Source organism: Oncorhynchus clarkii, chromosome 6, assembly GCF_045791955.1.
Source record: "Oncorhynchus clarkii lewisi isolate Uvic-CL-2024 chromosome 6, UVic_Ocla_1.0, whole genome shotgun sequence".
Classification (NCBI taxonomy): Eukaryota; Metazoa; Chordata; class Actinopteri; order Salmoniformes; family Salmonidae; genus Oncorhynchus; species Oncorhynchus clarkii.
Genome location: NC_092152.1, coordinates 78323836 through 78350873, shown reverse-complemented (window position 1 = coordinate 78350873; position 27038 = coordinate 78323836). Strand labels below are relative to the sequence as shown.

Below are 27038 nucleotides of genomic sequence, written 5' to 3'. Positions count from 1 at the left end.
GGTGGACAGTGTTAAGATGCTGTTACAGGAACAGGCATAGGATCTGTTTCTCAGGGTATTCTGCTCAATGTCATGTCCACTGTGTTAGTCCAACCTGACAACCAAAACAAACAGAGGTGTTGTACTGTACTGTATGAGCTGACAGGCCTATAGTACAGTATATTACAGCGGACGAGATACAAGTCGGTGCCTGAATACCCATACTTGCGTTCTAAATAGTAGGCATTTTGGGTATGTTTTATAATACGTGACATGTCGTAAGATAATAAGAATATGCTTTAAATGCCAGGATGTCTTACTCATTTCTGCTTTTCATCAAGTAGAATTCTCTGCACGCTATTGAAGAAGAGAATGGTCTTTCCAGACTCATGGCTTTCACAACAGCTGATAACAGCTGAGAGAACGCGCTGTACCAAAAGCAACATTTCCTTTCGTAGGATAGCTGGAGGCAAAGTCATTAAGGCTGTTAATATTCATGAGTTACGTCGGGCGCTTGGTTGAGCCTTTTTGGGTGTGTGACATCACACAGATGCACTGCAAAGGCCTGCTCGCTGGGGTGATCAGTGAGCACCGACTTCCAGCTACATACCAATTATTCATAAAACAAATCCACAAATTATTATTAAAACAATGTATACAAACTGTCTGTTGCTTGATATGAGCAAGTCAACCCAAATGTTCCAAAGAATAGGAAATCGACAATTAGCTGGCGAGTAGTGGCTACTGCCTGGCCAGTGAGCTAGCTACATTTCAGTCAGTAGCTATCCTTCTAAATGCGATGGTCAATGGATCAACTATACAGCTATGCGTTGGACATATTTTGTTGAAAACAAACTAGCATCCAGTTGTTGTTGCCCATGGTAGAATCATATCTAACCAGCTGGCCCCTGAATCCTGTGTCTATGTGGCCATGCATGAACTTCCGAGTCTAGATGTAGTCCAGCTAACGTTAGCTAGCTAGCTACCTAGTATTGCTAACTGAACTGTTTTATAAAAAACGTAAGATGACTCATTAAAGTTGGTGGTTACTACTGGTTTTAGATCCGAGGTGAGAGAAATTGCCCGCCAGTGTTTTGCGTTTTGGTAAGGACTAGGAATGGTGTCACGCAACCAAGAAGGATCAACCACTCACCAGACAGATAATAATGACATTTTTGCCTTTTGCTATCCTACATTTTAAGTACCAAAATGAAAGAATGGCAGGAATCAACACAATTGTGCATGAGATGACGCATTCTCAGTAGGATGAGCCTAGTATGCTGATATTTGTTGCTTACTGCATTAGGTTTTTATTTAACAGTATGTTCTAAATAGTAAACTCAGCAAAAAAAGAAATGCCCCTTTTTCAGGACCCTGTCTTTCAAAGATAATTTGTAAAAATCCAAATAACTTCACTGATCTTCATTGTAAAGGGTTTAAACACTTTTTCCCATGCTTGTTCAATGAACCATAAACAATTAATGAACATACACCTGTGGAACGGTCGTTAAGACACTAACAGCTTACAGACGGTAGGCAATTAAGGTCACAGTTATAAAAACTTAGGACACTAAAGAGGCCTTTCTACTGACTCTGAAAAACACCAAAAGAAAGATGCCCAGGGTCCCTGCTCATCTGCGTGAACGTGCCTTAAGCAAGCTGCAAGGAGGCATGAGGGCTGCAGATGTGGCCAGGGCAATAAATGTCAATGTCTGTACTGTGAGACACCTAAGACAGCGCTACAGGATGGACAGCTGATCATCCTCGCAGTGGCAGACCACGTGTAACAACACCTGCACAGGATCGGTACAGCTGAACATCACACCTACGGGACAGGTACAGGATGGCAACAACAACTGCCCGAGTTACACCAGAAACGCACAATCCCACCATCAGTGCTCAGACTGTCCGCAATAAGCTGAGAGAGGCTGGACTGAGAGCTTGTATGCCTGTTGTAAGGCAGGTCTCACCAGACATCACCTGCAACAACGTCGCCTATGGGCACAAACGCTGGACCAGACAGGACTGGCAAAAAGTGCTCTTCGCTGACGAGTCGTGGTTTTGTCTCACCAGCGGTGATGGTCGGATTCGCGTTTATCGTCGAAGGAATGAGCGTTACACCGAGGCCTGTACTCTGGAGCAGGATCGATTTGGAGGTGGAGGGTCCGTCATGGTCTGGGGCGGTGTGTGACAGTATCGTCTGACTGAGCTTGTCATTGCTGCACGCTCATCCTGACATGACCCGCCAGCATGACAATGCCACCAGTCATACTGCTCATTCTGTGCGGGATTTCCTGCAATACAGGAATGTCAGTGTTCTGCCATGGCCAGCGAAGAGCCCGGATTTCAATCCCATTGAGCAAGTCTGGGACCTGCTGGATCGGAAGGTGAGGGCTAGGGCCATTCCCCCCAGAAATGTCCGGGAACTTGCAGGTGCCTTGGTGGAAGAGTGGGGTAACATCTCACAGCAAGAACTGGCAAATCTGGTGCAGTCCAATACTTAATGCAGCTGGTGGCCACACCAGATACTGACTGTTACTTTTGATTTTGACCCCCCCTTTGTTCAGGGAAACATTATTCCATTTCTGTTAGTCACATGTCTGTGGAACTTGTTCAGTTTATGTCTCAGTTGTTGAATCTTGTTATGTTCATACAAATATTTACACATGTTAAGTTTGCTGAAAATAAACGCAGTTGACAGTGAGAGGACGTTTCTTTTTTTGCTGAGTTTATATGATTATTACACAGTATGCAGTTTAAGTAAGTAGTAGGCAAACCAGATTTCAGACACAGCCATTGGCAGAGCATATTAATCTGAATCACTAACATATGACGCTAGTAGAGGACTGTTGGCTTGTAGTGAAAACACTGAATAGGGGTCTTCATAGACAGCAGAGCATGTTTTACTGTATCTGGTTTTAGGGAAATAATTTGTAACTGTATGCCAGGAGTCTGTAAGAGCCAGTTTAAACCAGTGATTGATTTATTTTGGCCCCCCCCAAAGTTTTTAGTACATTTTAAGATTTTTGTTTTTGGTAAAAAGAAAATACTGTAAAATCACCTGGAATTCAGCTAGAAATTTGTTTAATTTCGGAAATCTGTTTGCAAGTATTCCCACAAATTTAAAAAAGAGACGTATGTGATCTTGTCTCAATATATTCAAGGTATGAAAATATTGTTATTTTCAAATACAATCTCTTTTTGGACTTAGTTGTGGTCAATTTGTAGTGTACAAATTATTAAAGTTAAGTTCTGGCCCCCTGACCATCCGCTCCGACAAAAAACGGCCTGCGGCTGAATGTAGTTGCCTAACCCTGCTGTAGGCTATTCAAAAACATATAGGAACACTCTTAAACCCTACAGACAGTTTGCTGGTGAGTGTGTTGTGTCTGTTGCCCCAGTACAACAGATATACTATATAATAGTATTGTTACCCCGTTATAATCCAGTACAACAGACTATATAATAGTATCGTTACCCTGTTATAATCCAGTACAACAGACTATATAATAGTATTGTTATCCTGTTATAATCCAGTACAACAGATAGACTATATAATAGTATTGTTACCCTGTTATAATCAAGTACAACAGACTATATAATAGTATTGTTATCCTGTTATAATCCAGTACAACAGACTATATAATAGTATTGTTATCCTGTTATAATCCAGTACAACAGATAGACTATATAATAGTATTGTTACCCTGTTATAATCAAGTACAACAGACTATATAATAGTATTGTTATCCTGTTATAATCCAGTACAACAGACTATATAATAGTATTGTTATCCTGTTATAATCCAGTACAACAGATAGACTATATAATAGTATTGTTACCCTGTTATAATCCAGTACAACAGACTATATTATAGTATTGTTATCCTGTTATAATCCAGTACAACAGACTATATAAAAGTATCGTTGCCCTGTTATAATCCAGTACAACAGACTATATAATAGTATTGTTACCCTGTTATAATCCAGTACAACAGACTATATAATAGTATCGTTACCCTGTTATAATCCAGTACAACAGACTATATAATAGTATTGTTACCCTGTTATAAACCAGTATAAAATATAGGCTATATAATAGTATAGTTACCCTGTTATAATCCAGTACAACAGATAGACTATATAATAGTATTGTTACCCTGTTATAAACCAGTAGAAAATATAGGCTATATAATAGTATCGTTACCCTGTTATAACACAGTATAACAGATATACAACGGCATCGTTGATTTGTTACCATGTTATAACACAGTATAACCAATATACAACAGTATCATTGATTTGTTACACTGTTATACCAGATAATACTATTGTTACCCTGTTATTACAATAGAATACACTGTACGGTATATAGTATTGTGACGCTGTTAGTATTACAAATATATTGTGTGCCTATTATAACAGTATAACAGTATAATAAATACGGCCCTGTTCTATCAGTCAGCGTCAGCCTCCGTGTGTCTCCCTGAATAACCTCAGCAGTCAGATCTGACCTGAGACGCATCCTCAGTGTTACGCACCATAAACCATCAGACGCCTGTGACTCAGCTGTAACAAGACACACGTGGGCTTAGAAAGCCTTAGAAAAGGTTAGAAACACCAGAGTAGAGAAGAGATATCGAAGAGATCCAGGTTCCTAATAAACATCCACACACTCAGCTGTGATGCAGGTTCCTAATGAACATCCACACACTCAGCTGTGATGCAGGTTCCTAATGAACATCCACACACTCAGCTGTGATGCAGGTTCCTAATGAACATCCACACACTCAGGAGTGGTACAGGTTCCTAATGAACATCCACACACTCAGGAGTGGTACAGGTTCCTAATGAACATCCACACATTCAGGAGTGGTACAGGTTCCTAATGAACATCCACACACTCAGGAGTGGTACAGGTTCCTAATGAACATCCACACACTCAGGAGTGGTACAGGTTCCTAATGAACATCCACACATTCAGGAGTGGTACAGGTTCCTAATGAACATCCACACATTCAGGAGTGGTACAGGTTCCTAATGAACATCCACACACTCAGGAGTGGTACAGGTTCCTAATGAACATCCACACACAGGTTCCTAATGCACGAATGAACATCCACACACTCAGGGATGGTGCAGGTTCCTAATGAACATCCACACACTCAGGGATGGTGCAGGTTCCTACAGGTTCCTAATGAACATCCACACACAGGTTCCTAGAACATCAGGAGTGGTACAGGTTCCTAATGAACATCCACACACTCAGGAGTGGTACAGGTTCCTAATGAACATCCACACACTCAGCATCCACACATTCAGAGGTGGTACAGGTTCCTAATGAACATCCACACACTCAGATGCAGGTTCCTAACATCCACACATTCAGGAACATCCACACCACACACTCAGGAGTGGTACAGGTTCCTAATGAACATCCACACACGCACGAGTCAGGTTCTGAACATCCACACACTCAGGATGGTACAGGTTCCTAATGAACATCCACACACTCAGTGGTACAGGTTCCTAATGAACATCCACACACTCAGGAGTGGTACAGGTTCCTAATGAACATCCACACACTCAGGAGTGGTACAGGTTCCTAATGAACATCCACACACTCAGCCGTGATGCAGGTTCCTAATGAACATCCACACACTCAGGAGTGGTACAGGTTCCTAATGAACATCCACACACTCAGCTGTGATGCAGGTTCCTAATGAACATCCACACACTCAGCTGTGATGCAGGTTCCTAATGAACATCCACACACTCAGGGATGGTGCAGGTTCCTAATGAACATCCACACACTCAGGGATGGTGCAGGTTCCTAATGAACATCCACACACTCAGGAGTGGTACAGGTTCCTAATGAACATCCACACACTCAGCTGAGATGCAGGTTCCTTATGAACATCCACACACTCAGGGGTGGTACAGGTTCCTAATGAACATCCACACACTCAGGGGTGGTACACAATGAACATCCACACATTCAGGAGTGGTACAGGTTCCTAATGGGAGTGGTACAGGTTCCTAATGAACATCCACACACTCAGGAGTGGTACAGGTTCCTAATGAACATCCACACATTCAGGAGTGGTACAGGTTCCTAATGAACATCCACACACTCAGGGAGTGGTACAGGTTCCCTAATGAACATCCACACACTCAGGGATGGTACAGGTTCCTAATGAACATCCACATATTCAGGAGTGGTACAGGTTCCTAATGAACATCCACACACTCAGGAGTGGTACAGGTTCCTAATGAACATCCACACACTCAGGGATGGTACAGGTTCCTAATGAACATCCACACATTCAGAGGTGGTACAGGTTCCTAATGAACATCCACACACTCAGGGATGGTACAGGTTCCTAATGAACATCCACACATTCAGGAGTGGTACAGGTTCCTAATGAACATCCACACATTCAGGAGTGGTACAGGTTCCTAATGAACATCCACACACTCAGGAGTGGTACAGGTTCCTAATGAACATCCACACACGCACGAGTGGTACAGGTTCCTAATGAACATCCACACACTCAGGAGTGGTACAGGTTCCTAATGAACATCCACACACTCAGGAGTGGTACAGGTTCCTAATGAACATCCACACACTCAGCCGTGATGCAGGTTCCTAATGAACATCCACACACTCAGGAGTGGTACAGGTTCCTAATGAACATCCACACACTCAGCTGTGATGCAGGTTCCTAATGAACATCCACACACTCAGCTGTGATGCAGGTTCCTAATGAACATCCACACACTCAGGGATGGTGCAGGTTCCTAATGAACATCCACACACTCAGGGATGGTGCAGGTTCCTAATGAACATCCACACACTCAGGAGTGGTACAGGTTCCTAATGAACATCCACACACTCAGCTGAGATGCACAGGTTCCTAATGAACATCCACACATTCAGGAGTGGTACAGGTTCCTAATGAACATCCACACATTCAGGAGTGGTACAGGTTCCTAATGAACATCCACACACTCAGGAGTGGTACAGGTTCCTAATGAACATCCACACATTCAGGAGTGGTACAGGTTCCTAATGAACATCCACACATTCAGGAGGTGGTACAGGTTCCTAATGAACATCCACACACTCAGGAGTGGTACAGGTTCCTAATGAACATCCACACATTCAGAGGTGGTACAGGTTCCTAATGAACATCCACACACTCAGGAGTGGTAACATCCACACACTCAGGGGTGGTACAGGTTCCTAATGAACATCCACACACTCAGGAGTGGTACAGGTTCCTAATGAACATCCACACACTCAGGGATGGTACAGGTTCCTAATGAACATCCACACATTCAGAGGTGGTACAGGTTCCTAATGAACATCCACACACTCAGGAGTGGTACAGGTTCCTAATGAACATCCACACATTCAGGGATGGTGGTTCCTACATCCACACACTCAGGTTCAGGTTCTAATGAACATCCACACATTCAGGAGTGGTACAGAACATCCACACACTTCAGGAGTGGTACAGGTTCCTAATGAACATCCACACACTCAGGGATGGTCAGGAGTGGTACAGGTTCCTAATGAGGAGTGGTTCCTACAGGTTCCTAATGAACATCCACACACTCAGGGATGGTACAGGTTCCTAATGAACATCCACACACTCAGGAGTGGTACAGGTCAGAGGTGGTACAGGTTCCTAATGAACATCCACACACTCAGGAGTGGTACAGGTTCCTAATGAACATCCACACATTCAGGGATGGTACAGGTTCCTAATGAACATCCACACACTCAGGGATGGTACAGGTTCCTAATGAACATCCACACATTCAGAGGTGGTACAGGTTCCTAATGAACATCCACACACTCAGGAGTGGTACAGGTTCCTAATGAACATCCACACATTAAGGGATGGTACAGGTTCCTAATGAACATCCACACACTCAGGAGTGGTACAGGTTCCTAATGAACATCCACACATTCAGGAGTGGTACAGGTTCCTAATGAACATCCACACACTCAGGAGTGGTACAGGTTCCTAATGAACATCCACACACTCAGGAGTGGTACAGGTTCAGGTTCTAATGAACATCCACACACTCAGGAGTGGTACAGGTTCACATTCAGGAGTGGTACAGGTTCCTAATGAACATCCACACATTCAGTGGTACAGGTTCCTAATGAACATCCACACACTCAGGAGTGGTACAGGTTCCTAATGAACATCCACACACTCAGGGATGGTACAGGTTCCTAATGAACATCCACATATTCAGGAGTGGTACAGGTTCCTAATGAACATCCACACACTCAGGAGTGGTACAGGTTCCTAATGAACATCCACACATTCAGGAGTGGTACAGGTTCCTAATGAACATCCACACACTCAGGAGTGGTACAGGTTCCTAATGAACATCCACACATTCAGGAGTGGTACAGGTTCCTAATGAACATCCACACACTCAGGAGTGGTACAGGTTCCTAATGAACATCCACACATTCAGGAGTGGTACAGGTTCCTAATGAACATCCACACACTCAGCTGAGATGCAGGTTCCTTATGAACATCCACACACTCAGCTGTGATGCAGGTTCCTAATGAACATCCACACACTTAGGGGTGGTACAGCCTTTATCCTACAGGCTTCTTATTCAGTGAGATGAGCTTTCAGATTTACAACCCTTAAACAGAGAAATAGGATGAAAGTTGTTTGACCAACATCTGAGCTAAATACTGTACAACCCAAGTATGTAGAAGAAATTCCTTCTTTATTTCAGGACGATACAAGTTCACAACTTTGTTGACAAATGACTAAAAAGATTTGTCTCTTCCTTAAATAGCTGTGTGGTGTGTTTTTATTTGATTCATGTCAAATCGCGGTGGAGCTGACAATGCAACAAAAGTCTGTCTCTGCTGGTTTGTCATGATGTGTATTCCTGTTGGATCAGACTCTGTTGTTCCTCAGTCAGAGCTTCATTACATCCTTAATAAGCAAAACAGTGTGGATCCAACCTGGATCCAGGGAAGACAGAATTAGAATAGGGATCACACACAACAAGTTGACTTAGCTGGGGGCTGGCTGGGTTGGGCCAGGGAGGGAGCAGGGAAATCTGTTCAAATGTATGTGTGAGAGTGTGTGCACCACTCCGGTCTCCCTGCCTCCACTAAACACTGTCTGAGACAGAGCACTAAACACTGTCTGAGACAGAGCAGTAATAGAGTGGTGTATCAACTCTGTTCTGTCTCTTTGTGACCAGAGCTCTGAGCTGCTTTATAGCTCTGAGCTGCTTTGTAGCTTTGAGCTGCTTTATAGCTCTTAACCCAGCTGCTTTATAGCTCTGAGCTGCTTTATAGCTTTGAGCTGCTTTATAGCTCTTAACTCAGCTGCTTTATAGCTCTGAGCTGCTTTATAGCTCTGAGCTGCTTTATAGCTCTTAACTCGGCTACTTTATAGCTCTGAGCTGCTTTATAGCTTTGAGCTGCTTTATAGCTCTTAACTCAGCTGCTTTATAGCTCTTAGCTCAGCTGCTTTATAGCTCTGACCTGCTTTATAGTTCTCAGCTGCTTTATAGCTCTTAACTCAGCTGCTTTATAGCTCTCAGCTGCTTTGTAGCTCTTAACTCAGCTGCTTTATAGCTCTCAGCTGCTTTGTAGCTCTTAACTCAGCTGCTTTATAGCTCTCAGCTGCTTTATAGCTCTCAGCTACTTTATAGCTCTCAGCTACTTTATAGCTCTCAGCTACTTTGTAGCTCTTAACTCAGCTGCTTTATAGCTCTCAGCTGCTTTGTAGCTCTTAACTCAGCTGCTTTATAGCTCTCAGCTGCTTTATAGCTCTCAGCTACTTTGTAGCTCTTAACTCAGCTGCTTTATAGCTCTCAGCTACTTTGTAGCTCTTAACTCAGCTGCTTTATAGCTCTCAGCTGCTTTGTAGCTCTTAACTCAGCTGCTTTATAGCTCTCAGCTGCTTTATAGCTCTCAGCTACTTTATAGCTCTCAGCTGCTTTGTAGCTCTTAACTCAGCTGCTTTATAGCTCTCCTCAGCTACTTTATAGCTCTCAGCTGCTTTATAGCTCTCAGCTGCTTTATAGCTTTCAGCTGCTTTATAGCTCTCAGCTCTGTGTTTCTGTGACAAAGTACTCTGTCTGCTAGCCCAAAGTCAGCCCCAGCACGCTACCTCTCATCATATAACTTCAGCATAGCCACAGTACAATACCTTTCATCATATAACTACAGCCTAGCCCCAGCCTAGCCCCAGTCTTCCCTTTAGAGATATTAACCAGTGAGGACTGGATCATATCCTGCTTCCCATGGGAGATATTAACCAGTGAGGACTGGATCATCTCCTGCTTCCCATGGGCGATATTAACCAGTGAGGACTGGATCATCTCCTGCTTGCCATGGGAGATATTAACCAGTGAGGACTGGATCATCTCCTGCTTGCCATGGGAGATATTAACCAGTGAGGACTGGATCATCTCCTGCTTCCCATGGGAGATATTAACCAGTGAGGACTGGATCATCTCCTGCTTCCCATGGGAGATATTAACCAGTGAGGACTGGATCATCTCCTGCTTCCCATGGGAGATATTAACCAGTGAGGACTGGATCATCTCCTGCTTCCCATGGGAGATATTAACCAGTGAGGATTGGATCATCTCCTGCTTCCCATGGGAGATATTAACCAGTGAGGACTGGATTGAGAAGAAGGGATTGAAAAACATTCGTGCAACTACAACCTTCCCACAACTGTACCATTGGCTTCAATACATGATTCAAGATTTACCCAAAATGTTTAGTAAAGTTTCTCACATTAGGGTTTGGCCGTGGTCTAGCTCTCTGAGTCTGACTGTTACCGCGGTTCTCTCTCTTCCACTCCCTCCCCCTCTCCCTCTAAGCTCCACTGCAGTTCTATCTCCCTGACATTGAGATATTGGCATCAATTTTGATCTGACAAATAGCTGTGGCTCAAAGAGCTCAGCACTTAATCTGAGTGTCTATGTCCATGAAGCTGCTACACACACATCAAAGCATGACAACTGCCTGTCTGTTACTCTGTGTCTGTCTGTCTGCCTGTCTGTTGCTCTGTGTCTCTCCGTGTGCCTGTCTGTTACTCGGTGTCTGTCTGCCTGTCTGTCTGTTGCTCTGTGTCTGTCTGCCTGTCGGTTGCTCTGTGTCTGCCTGTCTGTCTGTTGCTCTGTGTCTGTCTGCCTGTCGGTTGCTCTGTCTGCCTGTCTGTCTGTCTGTCTGCTGCTCTGTGCCTGCCTGCCTGCCTGTCTGCCTGACTGCCTGTCTGTCTGTGTCTGTCTGTCTGTCTGTTGCTCTGTGTCTGTCTGTCTGTCTGGCCGTCTGTTGCTCTGTGTCTGTCTGTATGTCAGTCTTTTCCTCTGTGTCTGTCTGCCTGTCTGTTGCTCTGTGTCTGTATGTCTGTATTTTGCTCTGTGTCTGTCTGTGTGTCTGTCTGTTGCTCTGTGTCTGTATGTCTGTCTGTTGCTCTGTGTCTGTCTGTCTGCCTGTCTGTTGCTCTGTGTCTGTCTGTCTGTCTGTCTGTCTGTCTGTCTGTCTGTCTGTCTGTCTGTCTGTCTGTCTGTCTGTTGCTCTGTTTTCTGTCTGCCTGCCTGCTGCTCTGTGTCTGTCTGTCTGCCTGTCGCTCTGTGTCTGTCTGTCTGTCTGTAGCTCGGTGTCTGTCTGTGTCACTCTGTCTGTCACTTTGTGTGTCTCCTGCTCTGTGTCTTTCTATCTGTCTGTGCACATATGTTTATTTTTTCATATAACCTTCATTTAACTAGGCAAGTCAGTTAAGAACAAATTCTTATTTACAATGACGGCCTACCAAAAGGCAAAAGGCCTCCTGCGGGGACGGGGTCTGGGATTAAAAATACAATATATATTTAGAAATATAGGACAAAACCAACATCATGACAAGAGAGACAACACTACATAAAGAGAGACCTAAGACAACAACATAGCAAGGCAGCAACACATAACACAGCATGGTAGCAACATAACATGGTAGCAGCACAAAACATGGTACAAACATTATTGGGCACAGACAACAGCACAAAGGGCAAGAAGGTAGAGACAACAATACATCACGTAAAGCAGCCACAACTGTCAGTAAGTGTTGGAGTCTTTGAATGAATAGATTGAGATAAAACTGTCCAGTTTGAGTGTTTGTTGCAGCTCGTTCCAGTCGCTAGCTGCAGTGAACTGAAAGGACGAGCGACCCAAGGATGTGTGTGCTTTCGGGACCTTTAACAGAATGTGACTGGCAGAACGGGTGTTGTATGTGGAGGATGAGGCTTCAGTAGATATCTCAGGGGGGGGGGGGGAGTGAGGCCTAAAAGGGTTTTATAAATAAGCATCAACCAGTGGGTCTTGCGATGGGTTTACAGAGATGACCAGTTTACAGAGGAGTATAGAGTGCAGTGATGTGTCCTATAAGGAGAATTGGTGGCAAATCTGATGGCCGAATGATAAAGAACATCTAGCCACTCGAGAGCACCCTTAATTAGGGCTGAGATCCTGCTAACGGGATCAATATGACAACAGCCAGTGAAAGTGCAGGGCGCCAAATTCAAAACAACAGAAATCCCATATTTAAAATTCCTCAAGCATAGAAGTATTTCACACCATTTTAAAGATACACTTCTTGTTAATCCCACCACAGTGTCTGATTTCAAATAGGCTTTACGGTGAAAGCACCACAAACGATTATGTTAGGTCAGAGCCAAGTCACACAAAAACACAGCCATTTTTCCAGCCAAAGAGAGGAGTCACAAAAAGCAGAAATATAGATAAAATTAATCACTAACCTTTGATGATCTTCATCAGATGACACTCATAGGACATCATGTTACACAATACATGTATGTTTTGTTCGATAAAGTGCATATTTATATCCAAAAATCGCAGTTTACATTGGCGTGTTACGTTCAGTAAGGTTTTGCTTCCAAAACATCCAGTGATTTTGCAGAGAGCCACATAAATTTACAGAAATACTCATAATAAACATTGATAAAAGATACAACTGTTATTCACAGAATTAAAGATATACTTCTCCTTAATGCAACCGCTTTGTCAGATTTCAAAAACACTTTACTGAAAAAGCAAACCATGCAATAATCTGAGTACGACACTCAGACAACAAATCAAGCCAAACAGATATCCGCCATGTTGGAGTCAACAGAAGTCAGAAATAGCATTATAAATATTCACTTACCTTTGATGATCTTCATCAGAATGCACTCCCAGGAATCCCAGTTCCGCAATTAAAGTTTGATTGGTTCGATAAAGTTAATCTTTATGTCATTTTAGTTAGCACGTTCAGCCCAGTAATCCAAATTCATGACGCACGAGCAGACGAAAAGTCAAAAAGTTCCGTTACAGTCTGTAGAAACATGTCAAACTAATTCAATCTTTAGGATGTTTTTAACATAAATCTTCAATAATGTTCCAACCGGAGAATTCCTTTGTCTTCAGAAATGCAATGTAACTCAAGCTAACTCTCACGTGGACGCGCGCCACGAGCTCATGGCACTCTGCCAGACCACTGACTCATTCAGCTCCCATTCCCCCCTCCTTCACAGTAGAAGCATCAAACAAGGTTCTAAAGACGGTTGACATCTAGTGGAAGCCTTAGGAAGTGCAATTTGACCCCATAGACACTGTGTATTTGATAGGCCAAGAGTTGAAAAACTACAAACCTCAGATTTCCCACTTCCTTGTTGGATTTTTCTCAGGTTTTCGCCTGCCATATGAGTTCTGTTATACTCACAGAAATCATTCAAACAGTTTTAGAAACGTGTTTTCTATCCAAATCTATTATTATGCATATAATAATATGCATATATTAGCAACTGGGACTGAGTAGCAGGCAGTTTACTCTGGGCATGCTTTTCATCCAAACATGAGCAAAATCACACTTCAAGCCAAAGACTTAAAACACTAAAATGACAAGAGTAACTCAAACCCCCCTATCCCAAACAGGTTAAGGGTAGAGAAAACTTGGACACTAAGAAAGCTTCGTTGTAGAGCAAAAAGCTTTGTTGTTAACACAAAATCCGGGGAGGGGCCAGCTGAGTATCAGACTGTATCATCTGCATTTAAATGGATGAGAGAGCTTTCTACTGCCTGAGCTATGTTGTTGATGTAAATTGAGAAGAGCATGGCGCCTAGGATTGAGCCTTGAGGTACTCCCTTGGTGACAGGCAGTGGCTGATACAGCAGATTTTCTGACTTTATACACTGAACTCTTTGAGAGAAGTAGTTAGCAAACCAGGCCAAAGACCCTTCAGAGACACCAATACTCCTTAGCCGGCCCACAAGAATGGAATGGTCTACCATATCAAAAGCTTTGGCCAAGTCAATAAAAATAGCAGCACAACATTGCTTAGAATAAAAGGCAATGGTGACATCATTGAGGACCTTTAAGGTTGCAGTGACACATCTATAACCTGAGCGGAAACCAGTTTGCATACCAGAGAGAATACTATAGACATCAAGAAAGCCAGTCAGTTGATTATTGACAAGTTTTTCCAACACTTTTGATAAACAGGGCAAAATAGAAATAGGCCTATAACAGTTAGGATCAGCGTGATCTCCCCCTTTAAATAAAGGACGAACCGTGGCTGCCTTCCAAGCAATGAGAACCTCCCCAGAAAGGAGAGACAGGTTAAAAAGGTTGGAGATAGGCTTAGTGATGACAGGGGCAGCAACCTTAAAGAAGAAAGGGTCTAAACCATCTCACCCAGATGGTTATTTGGGGTCAAGTTTCAGGAGCGCCTTTAGCACCTTGGGCTCAGTGACTGCCTGCAGGGAGAAACTTTGTTGCGGGGCAGGGAAAAAAAGAGGGAGAAGCATCTGGGATACTCACATTAGAAGGGGTGGAAGACTAGGAAATGTTGTACGGGCAAGGAGGCATGGCTGAGAAGTGGTGATTAAAGAGCTCAGCCATGTGCTTCTTGTCAGTAACAACCACATCATTAACTTTAAGGGACATGGGCAGCTGTGAGGAGGAGGGTTTATTCTCCAGGTCTTTAACCGTTTTCCAGAACTTCTTGGGGATAGACCCACAGTGAGAGAACTGCTCCTTAAAGTAACTAACTTTGGCCTTCCGGATAGCCTGAGTGTACTTATTTCTCATTTGCCTGAACGAGAGCCAGTCAGTATAAGGGCACAAGGTGAGACCCAGTTGCAGACATGGGAGGCAGATGGTTTGAGTCTTTGATATTTATCAGTAATCCAAAAGGGGTAGGGAAGAGAATGGTCATGGACAAGAGAAAGGTCCAAACCAGTTCAGAGTCTAGGCGGTACAGCGTGGCAGGCAGGCTCAAGGTCAGGGTGGGCAGAATGATCAGGCAGGTGGGTACAGAGTCCAGGCGGTACAGCGTGGCAGGCAGGCTCAAGGTCAGGGTGGGCAGAATGATCAGGCAGGTGGGTACAGAGTCCAGGCGGTACAGCGTGGCAGGCAGGCTCAAGGTCAGGGTGGGCAGAATGATCAGGCAGGTGGGTACAGAGTCCAGGCGGTACAGCGTGGCAGGCAGGCTCAAGGTCAGGGTGGGCAGAATGATCAGGCAGGTGGGTACAGAGTCCAGGCGGTACAGCGTGGCAGGCAGGCTCAAGGTCAGGGTGGGCAGAATGATCAGGCAGGTGGGTACAGAGTCCAGGCGGTACAGCGTGGCAGGCAGGCTCAAGGTCAGGGTGGGCAGAATGATCAGGCAGGTGGGTACAGAGTCCAGGCGGTACAGCGTGGCAGGCAGGCTCAAGGTCAGGGTGGGCAGAATGATCAGGCAGGTGGGTACAGAGTCCAGGCGGTACAGCGTGGCAGGCAGGCTCAAGGTCAGGGTGGGCAGAATGATCAGGCAGGTGGGTACAGAGTCCAGGCGGTACAGCGTGGCAGGCAGGCTCAAGGTCAGGGTGGGCAGAATGATCAGGCAGGTGGGTACAGAGTCCAGGCGGTACAGCGTGGCAGGCAGGCTCAAGGTCAGGGTGGGCAGAATGATCAGGCAGGTGGGTACAGAGTCCAGGCGGTACAGCGTGGCAGGCAGGCTCAAGGTCAGGGTGGGCAGAATGATCAGGCAGCTGGGTACAGAGTCCAGGCGGTACAGCGTGGCAGGCAGGCTCAAGGTCAGGGTGGGCAGAATGATCAGGCAGGTGGGTACAGAGTCCAGGCGGTACAGCGTGGCAGGCAGGCTCAAGGTCAGGGTGGGCAGAATGATCAGGCAGGTGGGTACAGAGTCGTGGCAGGCAGGCTCAAGGTCAGGGTGGGCAGAATGATCAGGCAGGTGGGTACAGAGTCCAGGCGGTACAGCGTGGCAGGCAGGCTCAAGGTCAGGGTGGGCAGAATGATCAGGCAGGTGGGTACAGAGTCCAGGCGGTACAGCGTGGCAGGCAGGCTCAAGGTCAGGGTGGGCAGAATGATCAGGCAGGTGGGTACAGAGTCCAGGCGGTACAGCGTGGCAGGCAGGCTCAAGGTCAGGGTGGGCAGAATGATCAGGCAGGTGGGTACAGAGTCCAGGCGGTACAGCGTGGCAGGCAGGCTCAAGGTCAGGGTGGGCAGAATGATCAGGCAGGTGGGTACAGAGTCCAGGCGGTACAGCGTGGCAGGCAGGCTCAAGGTCAGCGCGGGCAGAATGATCAGGCAGGTGGGTACAGAGTCCAGAAAACAGGCAAGGGTCAAAACCGGGAGGACTAGCAAAAGAGAATAGAAAAGGCAGGCGCACAGGAAAAACACTCTGGTTGAATTGGAACATAAGACACCTGGAAGGGGTGGAGACAAGCACAAGACAGGTGAAACAGATCAGAGTGTGACAGCCAGCCTGAGTATGCGTGTGTCAAGCCTTTCGCCAAATGCAATTCTTAAGGTGGAGTAACTCTGCAAGATCACGGTCGAACCAGGGGCTGAACTTGTTTTTAATTCTCATTTTCTTTATGGAGGTGTGTTTGTTGACAATACCACTGAAAATATCAAAAAAGAAGGTCCTAGCATCTTCAAGTTTTTTAGCAAGTGTCTTTGACAAATCAGGACATGTTGTTTCACTGAGCAGCCATTACGAACACAGGCTGTAAAACAGTGATCACTAAAGGTCAACACCAAACTGATATTTAGCAGGATTATTTGTGAGGATAACATCAAGAAGAGTAGCTTTTTCTGGGTGTTTGGAGTCATACCTTGTGGGATTGGTAATAATCTGATAAAGATTTAGGGAGTCCCATTGCTTTAGGACTTGGTCAGGTGGTTTAAGCATGTCCCAGTTTAGGTCAGGAGGACAAATTCAGACTTAGTGTAAGGGGCCAGGAGAGATCTTAGGGCAGGTAGGGTACAGGCAGGTGTTGATGGAGGACGATAGCACCCAGCAACAGTCAACAAAGAGCTATTTGAAAGTTTAATACTTAAAACCAGCAAATCAAATAGTTTGGGGACAGACTTGGTGGAGACAACCGAGCACTGAAGGTGTTCCTTGGTAAAGATTGCCACTCCCCCAACTTTGGAAGATCTGTCTCTCCAAAAAAGGTTATAAACAGAAAGGTTAACATCAGTATTCAAAACACTCTTTCTTAACCACATCTCAGTAATGACCAACACATCTGGATTGGAGCTGTGAACCCACACTTTCAATTGATCCATTTTAGGTAATAAGCTTCTAGTGTTAACGTGCAGAAAACCCAGGCTTTTACGAGAGCAGAAATCAGTGATGAAGATATCAGAGCACAAGTCAGAATTGGGGCTAGCAACTGTAGATGTCATCAACAGTAATTCAATCAAGGCACGGCATAGGACAGTGAGAGCTCTGCAGTGCTGATTTATGACATCTTTATGTTCAGAGTCATTCACCCCTACAGTGCCTGTGTCATGGAGTCGAGAGAAAGCTCGGGAGAGAGGGTACCTGTACCAGACAGGGGGAGACAACATGGCAGACGGGGAACAGATCGCCAGGTGGAATCCAAGCAGCAGTGCAGCAGGCAATGGGAGTAGGTGTCTCACCCACCGGGGAGAAGCTTTTATTTCTGGAGGCAGATTTATTTTCAAGGCCTCTGGGTTTGGGTGGGGTAGCCTTTCGAAGCCTTTGAAACATTTGATTGGCTCAAAGGCTCAGACACCTCTCGCTTCACACGTCACTGATAATTGAAGTTGTATCTCTTTGACCTAGCAAGCTTGGTAGCTTTCAGTCCTTATAAAGTAAAATATGTATGTCTTCTTGGCTTTTGAAAGTAAAAAATAGCTTCAGAGAGAATTACTCACTGAGATCCAGGTTGGATGGTATTTTCAGGTTTCTGTTTGTTTCCCAGAGCATTTGCTGTATAGTTTGGGAATAATAATCCTTGGGTGTAGGAAGCATTCCAGGTAATTCCATCCAAAATCAGGTTGTAGGGTTGGAGTTTTGATTTGGAGTGAAGGTTATGTTGTTTAGGGTAGCATCCTGTATCTGTCCCTGCCTCACTCTCTCTCTCTCTCTCTCTCGCTCTCTCTCTCTCTGTGCGTGCTACATAAAATAATCTAAAATGCATTTAGCATTGAGGATGTACTGCAGTTGTTTTCATAAAATGTTTCTGCCTAACATGATTGACCTGAGCTGCTCACTGAACCAGCACACAGGCACTGGTGTTAAAGAGTCTAGTTGTAGCATCCTGTATCTGTCCCTGCCAAAAAATCAAAAGTTTGTCTAACTCTAAATCTATCAATATTTTAAAAACATGCTGAAAACGTGGGAGCTCAGCTGTCAGAGTCTAGTTGTCTGGTTTCTCTGACACATCTCACAGCGTGCAGCGCTGTTACAAACACTGCCAGTTACAGACGCACAGGCTAAAACCACAGCACTGGTGTTTCTCAGCCCCACACACACACACAGCTGAATATATTGATAAAAGGCACCTTGTCCTAGAGATTTACATGGTTATTAAAACGCCACGCCTGGGTAAGCCTCCACGAATCACAGCCCTTATTTTAAGTGTATCTAAACTTTCCTATGAGAAAAATGAATGGAGGAAATATGATTGGAACCATTTCCCTGTTTGACAGCTAGGTTTTTTGGGTATTATGACACCTCCACTGTGGGGCTCTATTGGTTCCTTAAAACTTCTTTGGGATAGGGGGCAATATTTTCACGTTCGGATGAAAAGCGTGCCCAAAGTAAACTGCCTGTTTCTCAGGCCCAGAAGCTAGAATATGCATATAATTGGTAGATTTAGATAGAAAACACTCTAAAGTTTGTGAGTATAACAGAACTGATATGGCAGGCAAAACCCAGAGGACAACCCCCCCCCCCCCAAAAAAAACATTCAGCTTACCACTATTTTCAATGGCTAGTACTATAATTATAAGCCCAAGTCCTCCCAAATTGCAGTTCCTAGGGCTTCCATTAGATGTCAACAGTCTTTAGAAAGAGTTTCAGGCTAGTTTTTGGAAAAATGATACAGAAATTGTAGTTTTTCTAGGTGGCTCCCATTTTGGCTGTAGTGTTTCCAAGCGCGTGGAAGAAAGCATGTTCTTTCTTATTTATCTCCGGTAATGAACATACTATTCTCCGTCTTAAATTGTATAGTTAATTTGCGTATTAGGATACCTATGGTTTGATTATAAACGTTGTTTGACTTGTTTTGGAAAAGTTTATTAGTAACGTTTGGGATTTATTTTGTATGCATTTTGATGGAGGGAAACTGGATGAATATTGACTGAAGTGCGCCAGCTAAACTGAGTTTTTATGGATTTAAAGAAGGACATTATCGAACAAAAGGACCATTTGTGATGTAACTGGGACCTTTTGGAGTGCATACAGAAGAAGATCATCAAAGGTAAGGCATATTTCGGACTTTCATGTCGCACATGCCTGGTTGAAATGTTTTTCATGTGTTGGTATGCGGGGCGCTGTCCTCAGATAATCGCATGGTTTGCTTTCGCCGTAAAGCCTTTTTGAAATCTGACATGGCGGCTGGATTCACAACAAGTTAAGCTTTATTTTGATGTAATTACACTTGTGATTTTATGAAAGTTAAATATTTATAGTAATTTCATTTGAATTTGGTGCTCTGCAATTTCACCGGATGTTGTCGAGGTGTCCCGTTAGTGGCACGCCTTTCCCAAACTTAATGATGCTTGGTCATCTGTGATCATTATCTCTGAGATAGATGAACCAGAAGAGAGAGAGTTTTTGATAAACACAATGTCACTTTGAGAGTTATATTACTGTTGTCTGGGCCTGACACGCACACACACACGCACGCACGCACGCACGCACGCACGCACACACACACACACACACACACACACACACACACACACACACACACACACACACACACACACACACAGAGAGATGTTGCTCTGGAACCACTCACTCGCTATCACAACTGTGTTTTATTAACATATTAGTCCTGGGTTGGACCTGACAGCATTTGTTTTGCTACGATATATACTAGACACCATCTGATGTTATTCATGTTTAATGAACCAGTAAATTGGAAAATGAATTGTTATGCCCCCTTTTCAAAAGAAAAACACTATATTATTGTAGCTTTTTACTCCTGTAATAAAACATCAAACGTATGCATGTGTAAAAAAAATAAGTATTTTTATAGCTAGGCATCGATCTAGTATCTCAGGGAAATGAGCTGATTGCTGTAGCATCCAGACAAGTTCTTTGTGTAAATCCAGACATAAAAAAATTATGAAGGTTTAGAAAAGTGTGATTTTATGAGATTTGACAGATTGATAAATCTAGTCCACGATCCTAGTCAGTTGTTCGGTTTCACAGAGAAAAAGAGTGTTTTGTTTATCATATACTGTCTATAATATATTTAAATGCACATAAATTATTGTGATATGTAAAGTTGACTTTAACAATTGAATAAGAGTTAAACAACTTATTTGAATAGTTGTAAATAAATCAACTTCAACTTTATATCTGAGTATCCCGTGAGATATCTAAATGATGTTGTTAATCTCAGCGGTGCTCCATGGACATAAAGCAAACCAACAAGCTAAAAATGTTTTTTTTTGGAGAGTGAGAGAGAGTGAGAGAGAGAGAGTTGAGGCATAGGTCTGAAGACTGAGGCTGGGATTGGGGCTGGGGCAGAGGTTGGGGCTGAGGATGGGGCTGGGGTGTAGCGTGCAAAGTGCAGGAGAGTAGGTTGTTTTCAGTCCCGGGGGAGCATGCCTAATCTGCCTCCCATATGTGGCGTGGCATGAAGCTGTGGTTTAGTAATGGCCACCCAGAGAAGAGACATGAGGGCCTGCCTGGATACATTCAGTACATCCAGAGACCAACCTAACCGCAGACTGATTAACCACTAAGACCTTCCTGTTAGATTTATGAAAATGATCACTAAGAAGAGGAGAGGAACGCTTGACTGGGATTGGCTATTAGGTCTCTATGGTCTCATACCTACTATCTGTCCTGACTGGGACTCTCTGATAGGTCCACTGTGATGGTCCTCGTCATGTGATTATTACATCATTATATATATTTAGATACTGTGGTAGTCTCTTATATCAGTACTGTGATTGATAGGTATATATTGTGGGTATTGATATATTTGACAGTCTTCTGTAGTATTTAGATATTTGTCCTGTGATTGTTGGGTTTATAGGTACAGTATGTCCTCTGTGATTGTTGCTCAAAGGGTATATACAGTCCATAGGGAAAGTCTACACACCAAAAATCCCTTTTTAGATTTCATTTTAAGGCAGCAAAATCTGAAAACTGTGCAAGGAGTGTGTAGACTTTCACTCAGCACTGTATACTATATACACTGCTCAAAAAAATAAAGGGAACACTAAAATAACACATCCTAGATCTGAATGAATGAAATATTCTTATTAAATACTTTTTTCTTTACATAGTTGAATGTGCTGACAACAAAATCACACAAAAATTATCAATGGAAATCAAATTTGTCAACCCATGGAGGTCTGGATTTGGAGTCACACTCAAAATTAAAGTGGAAAACCACACTACAGGCTGATCCAACTTTAATGTAATGTCCTTAAAACAAGTCAAAATGAGGCTCAGTAGTGTGTGTGGCCTCCACCTGCCTGTATGACCTCCCTACAACACCTGGGCATGCTCCTGATGAGGTGGCGGATGGTCTCCTGAGGGATCTCCTCCCAGACCTGGACTAAAGCATCCGCCAACTCCTGGACAGTCTGTGGTGCAATGGAGCGAGACATGATGTCCCAGATGTGCTCAATTGGATTCAGGTCTGGGGAACGGGCGGGCCAGTCCATAGCATCAATGCCTTCCTCTTGCAGGAACTGCTGACACACTCCAGCCACATGAGGTCTAGCATTGTCTTGCATTAGGAGGAACCCAGGGCCAACCGCACCAGCATATGGTCTCACAAGGGGTCTGAGGATCTCATCTCAGTACCTAATGGCAGTCAGGCTACCTATGGCGAGCACATGGAGGGCTGTGCGGCCCCCCAAAGAAATGCCACCCCACACCATGACTGACTCACCGCCAAACCGGTCATGCTGGAGGATGTTGCAGGCAGCAGAACGTTCTCCACGGCGTCTCCAGACTCTGTCACGTCTGTCACATGTGCTCAGTGTGAACCTGCTTTCATCTGTGAAGAGCACAGGGCGCCAGTGGCGAATTTGCCAATCTTGGTGTTCTCTGGCAAATGCCAAATGTCCTGCACGGTGTTGGGCTGTAAGCACAACCCCCACCTGTGGACGTCGGGCCCTCATACCACCCTCATGGAGTCTGTTTCCGTTTGAGCAGACACATGCACATTTGTGGCCTGCTGGAGGTCATTTTGCAGGGCAATGGCAGTGCTCCTCCTGCTCCTCCTTGCACAAAGGCAGAGGTAGATGTCCTGCTGCTGGGTTGTTGCCCTCTATGGCCTCCTCCACGTCTCCTGATGTACTGGCCTGTCTCTTGGTAGCGCCTCCATGCTCTGGACACTACGTTGACAGACACAGCAAACCTTCTTGCCACAGCTCGCATTGATGTGCCATCTTGGATGAGCTGCACTCCCTGAGCCACTTGTGTGGGTTGTAGACTCCGTCTCATGCTACCACTAGAGTGAAAGCACCGCCAGCATTCAAAAGTGACCAAAACATCAACCAGGAAGCATAGGAACTGAGAAGTGGTCTGTGGTCACCACCTGCAGAACCACTCCTTTATTGGGGGTGTCTTGCTAATTGCCTATAATTTCCACCTGTTGTCTATTCCATTTGCACAACAGCATGTGAAATTTATTGTCAATCCGTGTTGCTTCCTAAGTGGACAGTTTGATTTCACAGAAGTGTGATTGACTTGGAGTTACATTGTGTTGTTTAAGTGTTCCCTTTATTTTTTTGAGCAGTGTATATATATCTGCCCTCTGTCTCCTATAGGTATCCTGGAGGTCCGTACAGTGTCCGAGGGAGGAGTGTTAGCTATCAAAGGAGTGAAGAGTCAGTACTATATCTCCATGAACAGGACTGGCCTGCTGCAAGGCAAGGTAATTAACTAAACTACCTTCTCTCTGCCGGACAGGGTTGGAATGCACTGTACTGTACAGTGCCTTGTGTTTTAGGTCATTGTCCTGCTGAAAGATTAATTAATCTCCCAGTGTCTGGTGGAAATCAGACCGAATCAGGTTTTCTTTTATGATTTTGCCCGTTCTTAGCTCCATTCCATTTATTTTTTATCTTGAAAAACTCCCCAGCCCTTAACAATTACAAGCATACCCATAACATGATGCATATATAAATAGGAGAAACATAAGTAAAAAAATAATATTTTTTTTTATAACCCTCCTCACGCCTAATATCGTCCCATTTTGTGTCCTTATTTATTTACAGAAAATCTACAATGAGAACTGCAACTTCAAGGAGATTTTCCTAGAAAACTACTTCAACGCTTACTCGTCTGTTAATTCGAGTAGAGACGGCAAGGAGATGTTCATTGCTCTGTCTCAAAAGGGCAGACCACTGAGAGGGAAGAAGACCAGGAGGGAACACATCGCCTCCCACTTCATTCCCATGAAATGCAGAGAGGAGAGGACTGGCGTCTGAGAGAAGGAGACTGAAAAAGGAAGAGGTGACTGGAGCCTTGAGAGGAAGAGAGGACTGAAAGAGGAGAGGAGGAGAGGACTGAAAGAGGAAAGGACTGAAAGAGGAGAGGACTGAAAAAGGAGGAGAGGACTGAAAGAGGAGAGGAGAGGTCTGAAAGAGGAAAGGAGAGGTCTGAAAGAGGAGAGGAGAGGACTGAAAGATGAGAGGAGAGGACTGAAAGAGGAGAGGAGAGGACTGAAAGAGGAGAGGAGAGGTCTGAAAGAGGAGAGGAGAGGTCTGGAAGAGGAGAGGTCTGAAAGAGGAGAGGAGAGGACTGAAAGAGGAGAGGAGAGGACTGAAAAAGGAGAGGAGAGGACTGAAAGAGGAGAGGAGAGGACTGAAAGAAGAGAGGAGGGGACTGAAAGAAGAGAGGAGAGGACTGACAAAGGAGAGGAAAGTTCTGAAAGAGGAGAGGAGAGGACTGAAAGAGGAGAGGAGAGGACTGAAAGAGGAGAGGAGAGGACTGAAAGAGGAGAGGAGAGGACTGAAAGAGGACAGGAGAGGACTGAAAGAGGACAGGAGAGGACTGAAAGAGGAGAGGACTGAAAGAGGAGAGGAGAGAACTGAAAGAGGAGAGAAGATGACTGAAAGAAGAGAGGAGAGGACTGAAAGAGGAGAGGAGAGGTCTGAAAGAGGAGAGGAGAGGACTGAAAGAAGAGAGGAGAGGACTGACAAAGGAGAGGAGAGTTCTGAAAGAGGAGAGGAGAGGTCTGAAAGAGGAGAGGAGAGGACTGAAAGAAGAGAGGACTGAAAGAGGAGAGGAGAATAGGACTGAAAGAGGAGGTGAAGATTGAAAGAGGAGGAGAGGAGAATAGAACTGAAAGAGGAGGAGAGCAGGAGAGGACTGAAAGAGGAGAGGGGAGAAATGGGGCTTCAAAGGAGGAGAAGGGAGGATTGGCCTGAGAGCTGAGAGGACTGAGAGAGCAGAAAAGACAGAACAGAAAGGACTGAAGCTGTGACGTCTGGATGAAGAGACCCATGTTGGGATTCTTGGACGTTGTGGCGGCTGAGCTGCAGATTTTTGTTGTATAATTTAATATAATCTACCACTTCAGTCACGTCACATTAGCTGTGAAACACAGAGAAAATACAACTACTCATCATGATCAACAACGCCACTCTCCTGGGCGGTACAATGTAAATAAGTTCTGTAGTTACTTATTCTTTCATGTGCCAAGGTTTTTAGTGTAAAACTGATGCACGGTCCTCCTCAGTAGTGCAAATGTTAAAGGTCCAATGCAGCTGTTCTGAGTAACAATAAAGTACCTTACTGTGATTGATTTCAATAAAAATTGTGAAAAAGAAACAACACTTCCTTCTTAGCAAAGAGCAAGTTTCTCAAGCAAGAATTTAGCTAGGACAGTATGTGAGTGGTCTGAGTGGGGAGGGGAAAACTGAAAACCAACTGTTTGGCAGAGAGATTTGAAACCCCTCTTTCTTATTGGTGATGTCAACAGGCAGGCCAAAACTCCATCCCACCAAAACAGGCTGAAATGTCATGCAGTTTTCTCACACAGCTCTTACACTATAAGGGAATTATCATCATTTTCACAATTTCACAGTATTATTCCAACCTCACTATGTGGAAATATATATAAAACAACAGGTAGTGGTCAATAATACTAACAATATCCTTGATTTGGATGAAGTCAAGCACTTTTGCATTTTGGGATAAATGCAATACAGGGAAAGGGATGTTTGAGAACCTTTATAATAAAACTGTTCCTACTGACTGAATTCTCCAGGCAATGTCAAAATGTAATGTCAAACCAAGTAAGCTGAAGTATTATTATTAATAATAGTTGTACTATTATACTAGTTTGACTTCCCTTATTATAATGGCTAATAGTGTAATGAATATAGGAGAAGTAATACAATACAGTTGGTATTTACCTGGAATTTGCAAAAACAAACAGCTGGTTATAATTTGTATTATTATGGGTGGTTCGAGCCCTGAATGCTGACTGTCTGAGAAACGTGGTATATCACCGGTATGACAAAACATGTCTTTTTACTGCTCTTAATTCCATTGGTAACCAGATCATAATAGCAATAAGGCACCTCAGGGGTTTGTGGTATATGGCCAATATACCACGGTGTTGCTTCATGCATAACAGCCCTCAGCCGTGGCCATATACCACACCCCCTCGGGACTTATTGCTTCATTATAGACTACTTAATCAATCAAGAAAATTGTAAATGATGTGATATCAAATGGCACCTATTGTAGTGCTCCATGTTTCATTTCATCCCAAACATTCTAAGAGCTAGTTACTGAGTAATAATTATTTGTTTCCATGTAATGTTACAGAGCTAGTTACTGAGTAATAATTATATGTTTCCATGTAATGTTACAGAGCTAGTAACTGAGTAATAATTATTTGTTTCCATGTTATGTTACAGAGCTAGTAACTGAGTAATAATAATTTGTTTCCATGTAATGTTACAGAGCTAGTAACTGAGTAATAATCATTTGTTTCCATGTAATGTAAGTAAATTGCAGGTAGAAAGCAGACGGTAAAATAAAGTGTAACTAAACATAGTACAATAAGCAAACAGTTCCATATACATATTAACCGGTATTAACTGTCAGCAGAGAACAACCAAAGCAAAAACTCAGTTGGCTTGACGTTGGATCAATGTAAAGACAGACAGCAAGCTGGACTTGTCTTTTCACTGTACAAGTGTTCAAAGCATACCATATATATATATATATATATATACATATATATATATGTATATATATACATACATATACATATATACATACACACACACATACACACATACATACAGTATATTGATAAATATATATGTACGAACTAAAATACATATGTAATTACATGTGACAGCTGCTCATTGACTCCCAATTAATTTACTAAGGTTTGATAATGACTGTGTACCAAATGGCACTGTATTTCCTACATATATAAAATAATGTACTTTGTGGGATAAATAAAGTATTTTTAATGTAATAAAAAGTAGTGCACTATTTAGGGAATAGGGTGCCATGTGGGACGCAGA

General features: G+C 43.8%; 1 protein-coding gene across 1 annotated transcript in view; it reads left to right on the top strand.

The window, feature by feature from the left end:
* LOC139412245 (fibroblast growth factor 7) overlaps nucleotides 1-26643 on the top strand; it is a 36138-nt gene extending 9495 nt beyond the window's left edge. The window contains exons 3-4 of the mRNA XM_071159082.1: nucleotides 23313-23419; nucleotides 23763-26643. Of these exons, the coding sequence (XP_071015183.1) occupies nucleotides 23313-23419; nucleotides 23763-23975 (320 nt within the window). The 3' untranslated portion in view covers nucleotides 23976-26643. The remainder of the gene's footprint in view (nucleotides 1-23312; nucleotides 23420-23762) is intronic.
* Nucleotides 26644-27038: the final 395 nt, after the last annotated feature.